Below are 5,828 nucleotides of genomic sequence, written 5' to 3' on the forward strand. Positions count from 1 at the left end.
CCATCTGCGCGCAATCCGAGGTGGTAGACGACGTCCTGCAGTGTGATCGTACACTCACCCCATGGCATGTAAAATGTGTGAGTCTCCGGTCGCCAACGCTCTACGAATGCTGTGATCATCGCGTTGTCGAACATGAAGTCTCTCAGTGGGACGGCGTCTCCGAAACCAGCCTCCCTCAGGTACGGGAGAATGGCATCGGGTGGTGGAACTCTGTGGCTAATTCTCCGGGGCAGAAGTAGTCGTCCCAACTGATAAACAAATATATAAAAATGTTTTCAAATTACATGCGGGCCTCTCGATCATGTTACTTTAAACTTAATATATAAAAATTTAATATATTCTTGCATATATAATATGATATTTAATGAAAAAATAATTACATTTATTAAATGGTACATAACATAATTAAATGTGTTTGTGTACTTAGTTTAAATTTCGGTGACATAAATTACATTGGTAAAAGGTTTTCGATTTTAACATACATTATACCATGCAATAAAGTAGCGTACACCAATTGAATCCCTAACTCAAAGTTCCTCTAACATCCTACAAACACGTTCGACCTACTTACAACTACATATTGCTATAACTAGAATCTATTTAGGCACTACTTCTACAATCAACTACGTATAAGGCTAACATGTCAACTGTCTCACGTACTATAAAAATAAATAATAAAATAAACAGCAACACCAACCTCAAAGTCCTCTGCTCCGGCGACATGCCACGTGGCGTTTAGCCTGTTAATGCACGCATCGTTCGCCATAATGTTCAACTGAGCCGCCGGTTTGGTCAAACAAGGATAAAATGGATAAAAAAGGTAAGGTGAACAGTAACTTTTGACTTCTTCAATGACGGTAAACGAAACCTCTTAAATAAGCGTCACTGAGCCTATTTCATTTACAGAGTAAACGAATTGAAATTAGGCGTATTTCATTTACACTGTAAACAAAATAGGAGCGTTGCAGAACACGTGTGCACACGTCATAGGACCGCCCATTTACAATCTTATTTTGTTTACACAATAAACGAAATACGCCTAATTTCAATTCATTTACAGAATAAATAAAATGTAACATGTTACGCATTTTTGTAAAAACGCTACAAATTATGAAAATCCGTAATTAATATATTTAATTTATTTATATAAATAAAAAAACCTAACTCCTCCTCCAAATTCATAACTAAAAAAATGAGCCTCTAAGCGCCCCAATACCCAAATACACAAAAAAGTGAAAAACACATGCACACTGAAATTTACTTTCGGGAAAAAGTTTAATAATACAAAAAAGAGAAGAGAACACAATAAAAGAAAAGAAAAGAAGAAGCGAAGGAAAGGGAAGAGAAGACAACCAGTTTCAGAAAAGAAGAGAGTGGGTGTGTTGAGGATGAGGTTGAAGTTGAGGAAGGAATTCTTCCCCTTCTATTCGAAATCGAAACTCATCAATCATAATACTAATCACAATTATCTGACACGTCATTACCGTCAACTGCACTCCTCCGCAGCGGATCTCTCAGCTCCGGCGACGGCGACGGCGACGGCGACGAAGACGACCACCGACTTGGTCTCGTTGACCCGCCACTATGCCACCTGCTATTGGCAGCTCTCCAAAGCTCGCCTAAGGTTTCCACACTCTCTTCCTAATCCTATTATTCAATTTCCTCAATTCATTTTTAGGGATTTGGAATTAGAATCAATCAATGAAATGGCAGCATGCTCGTGGTTGCGACATCTGGCACCGGATTTGTCCTCGGAAGCACCAGTGCTGTTGATCTTTCCGCTCTCTCTTGGACCTGTATGGGTACCATGATGGTTGCTGCTTCCGCCAACTCTCTCAATCAGGTTTTTGAGGTAAAAAATGATGCCAAAATGAAGAGAACGAGTCGAAGGCCTCTACCTTCAGGACGAATTTCAATACCTCACGCAGTTGGATGGGCATCCTCTGTTGGTTTAGGTGGCACTGCACTCCTTGCCACTCAGGTACTTCCAATGCATTTGCTCCTTTCTTCATTTGTATGCACTAAAAAATTGTTGTACACGATTATTTGCTATGATCGCTCGCTCTTAGAAGTTTTACAATCACAGGTATTTGATTGGATCATACTGTAAAACTTGTTAACTCTATCAGCAATGGAAATATGAAAATGAAACTCCAAATAGTAAATACATTGCTTAGCGAGGTTTGATTGATGTGATTTGGATTGGGGGACTAATATTGCATCTTTCTGACAAGGTTTTTCCAGGCTAATTTGTTGGCTGCTGGCCTTGCTGCTTCCAACCTTGTTTTGTATGCATTCGTGTATACTCCGTTGAAGCAGATTCATCCTGTTAATACATGGGTGGGGGCTGTTGTCGGAGCTATTCCACCACTTCTGGGGTAAACAATTAACTATCTTAAATTTTCTTTTGTCTTTCTTATGTGTTGTAAGTTTCAAAATGCTTGAGAGATATACATAACATTGATTTATCTTTCAACCATGTTATAGTTAGTGATGTGCGAGCCTCTAGTTTGCCTATCTCATATCAAGGGGAGCCTATCCATAAACGTCTGGCTTCTAAGTCAATCATCTTCTTTAGTCATTAAATCCTAATATGATTCATGCTCCTGTTTCACTATCCCTTTTATGCTTTGGTGTGTTATCTGTATGGATGTGTGTGAGCCCCTGTACTAGCTTGGCATACTATGTGATGAACAAATATGGTATCCATATTGATTTTGGCTTCTTGATACCAGATGGGCTGCAGCTTCTGGTGATATTTGCCTAAATGCAATGATTCTTCCAGCTGCTTTGTATTTTTGGCAGTTACCTCATTTTATGGCCCTTGCCTACATGTGCCGGGATGATTATGCTGCAGGAGGGTATGTTCTTATATCTTTGTTTATTTTGGTGAATTTCGTTTTATCTTGCAATCATTTAAAGATGGTCCAAAAACTATTAGCTATATGGCAACACCTTATTTGCTTATTAACGTTTATGAGTGTGCATTGCAAATTTAGGTTTAAGATGTACTCTCTTGCTGATGAATCTGGGCGGAGAACAGCACTTGTGGCTTTGAGGAACTCAATATATCTTATACCTTTGGGGTTCTTAACTTATGATTGTGAGTTGATATTTTCTCCTAGTCGAAGTGCTTTATTAAATGCTCTTTTCCGTGATCTTTTTCTTCTTTTAGTTATTTGGTGCGAATATTGATCATGATACTGGTACCATGATAGGATATCTTACAAAATATCCTTTCATGCAAAACCTCATAAGCATCCTTTTCTCCTTGCATAAGATTCTGATTTTGGCTTGAAAATTTACAGAGTTGTGTTAAATTTTAGTTTTTTTTTTTTACAATAATAGAAGTTCATATACTTAATCAAATCAATAGACATCATTGTAGCAGTTGGTTCCTTAAGATGACTATAATATTCACCATTTTGGTACATGTCAGTAGTGAGTGCTTTGGCAACAAGAAGAATAATGAGACTCATGTTTTTGCGTCTTTTAACAGGGGGTGTGACCTCTGAATGGTTCTGTCTCGAGTCCACTGCACTTACCCTTGCAATAAGTGCTGCGGCATTTTCATTCTACAGAGACCGCACTAGAGAAAAGGCTAGAAGAATGTTCCATGCCAGCCTTCTTTATCTTCCTGTGTTTATGTCCGGGCTTTTAATTCATCGTCGTTCTGATAACCAACAACCTTTAGAAGACAATGCAACGAGTTTCGTGAAGTCTTCATCCTCTGCAGAGACTATAGAGCTGGAAGATGAAAATGGTAACCAGAAGATGGAGAGACAATCCAATCGGAGACAAGCACGGCCACCAGTAGCGTACGCCTCAGCTGCCCCTTTTCCATTTTTGCCTGCTCCTTCATATAATGTCCCTTGATATCTAGTTTTCGGGTTTGTTATTTAACACATTTTTGTTACGGAGTTTTGTTTTGTTTTTGTATATTCATTGAAATGGTATTCTGATTGGCTGCCTTAAGCAGTTAAAGGGTGATTTTATTATGTTCGCATTAAAAATTCCAGAAGAATCAGCTATCCGGAATAAAGGATAGGATTTCAACGTTATTTCACAGTGGAATAATAATGTACAATTATATTTCTTCCCCTTTCCCTTCTTTCTTCAATTTCTGTTTCCCTTTGTGTCCCGTTTTACTCCCATTTTCAAGATGTTTATAGGAATAATATGATTAGAGCGGATGGAATTTTTTTTCTTGGATAACCACCATGTCAACACCAAAGACTTGAATGAATTAGATAGATGCCAAGGAGAGTTGGCACAGATGCACAAAGGCTTAGAACAGTGCCTAGGGGTGTCAAAAATCTCCAGGAGGCGGGGATCCCCGCGGGGACTGCCCCGAATGGGGCCCCGTTGGTGGGGAATTTTCCCCGTGGGCATGGGGATGGGAAGCAAAATTCCCCCGAGACAGGCGCGGGGACCCGAGCGGGGATCCCCGCCCCATCCCCGATAATTCTCCGAATGTTTGAAATTTCTTAAATAACCTTACTTTATTTCTAACATAGGTGGGTTTTTTAGTAATTTTACCAATTAAAAAAATCCTAACCCTATTATTCAGTCTTCCCTATTCACTGTGTTGTATAATTTTGATTTCTCTCCTTCTATGTATCTAAAGCAATTAGACATATAGGGTTTATAATTTTGAAATAGTTAGGGTTTGATTTTGAAATAGTTGCTTGATTTTCTCTCCTTCTATGTATCTAAAGCAATTATGATTTCTCTTGCTGACCATCAAAGAATACTTGATGTTAAAGATTATATCTTATTGCTTTTTTTAGAATGGAAGTTGTATTTTAAGATTTTATTTTATAGATTATAATTTGCTATGTTGTATTTCTGGACTTATAATCTTGGATAAGATATGTTTGTGTGTTTGTAATAGTATTTTGTAGTTTATTTTTTATTTTTTTGATATTTTTTACTATAATTTTCATATGAATGTTAAATATAAAGGGATGGGGAATGGGGTCCCGCGGGGAATATGGGGAACGCGGGGAATGGGGATGGGGACAATTATCCCCCATGGCGGGGATCGGGGCGGGGATGGGGATTAATTCTGGGGGCGGGGACGGGGAACAGGGAGGCATTCCCCGCCCCCGCCCCGCCCCGCCCCCGCCCCGCCCCGCCCCATTGACATCCCTAACAGTGCCAAAGGCTTAGAACATATTCTAAGCGGATATGGGTTGAGTTTATTGAGCAATCTGGAAATCATTTATGTAAGCGTTTATTAAGCCTATAGAACTTATGCAAGACTAGTTGTATTATTGCAAGTTAAATGAGAATTGGTTGCAAATAATTTTCTACATACAATAGGATCACCATTGTAATAAACGAGAGCTTCATTGTTGTGTGCTAAACGACAGCTTCATTGTTGTACACAATTTTTTTAACAAGCAACAGTCGAAATTTCTTTATTTATTTCGGATCTTTGACTTTATGAAAAAATTTTACAATAGCTATTTTTTTATTTCTTATTAAAAATATCTAACTAAAAATACTATGTATATATTAAAAATAAGTTATCATACATCTGTGTATATTTTATACGTGTTTTGCACATTTTCAATATATATATAAAATTAACCACTAAATTAATTATATATAAAAAATATATATTAAAATATAAAATATATATTAAAAGTATCAAAAATAACACATGTTTTTATATAAAAATATATAATGACTAATCTAGTAGTTTATTTTTGTGTATACATAAAATTTTTATACTTTAATTATTATTTTTCAAGAACCTGCCTTTTCTGGCCCCATCACTATTGAACGACCTTGGCAGCTTGATGCTAAGCACTGGAATGAAC

General features: G+C 37.6%; 1 protein-coding gene across 1 annotated transcript; it reads left to right on the forward strand.

Moving 5' to 3' along the window:
• The first annotated feature begins 1,186 nt into the window (after positions 1-1,186).
• On the forward strand, positions 1,187-4,102 carry COX10 (cytochrome c oxidase 10). The gene is made up of 6 exons (XM_016320099.3): positions 1,187-1,624; positions 1,714-1,981; positions 2,245-2,378; positions 2,736-2,861; positions 3,000-3,103; positions 3,500-4,102. Exons 1-6 carry the CDS (start codon positions 1,389-1,391, stop codon positions 3,874-3,876), a joined length of 1,245 nt encoding a protein of 414 aa, XP_016175585.1. The 5' UTR covers positions 1,187-1,388; the 3' UTR covers positions 3,877-4,102.
• Positions 4,103-5,828: the final 1,726 nt, after the last annotated feature.

The sequence above is a fragment of the Arachis ipaensis genome, chromosome B9 (assembly GCF_059453495.1).
Source record: "Arachis ipaensis isolate K30076 ecotype BB chromosome B9, ASM5945349v1, whole genome shotgun sequence".
NCBI classification, from domain to species: Eukaryota; Viridiplantae; Streptophyta; class Magnoliopsida; order Fabales; family Fabaceae; genus Arachis; species Arachis ipaensis.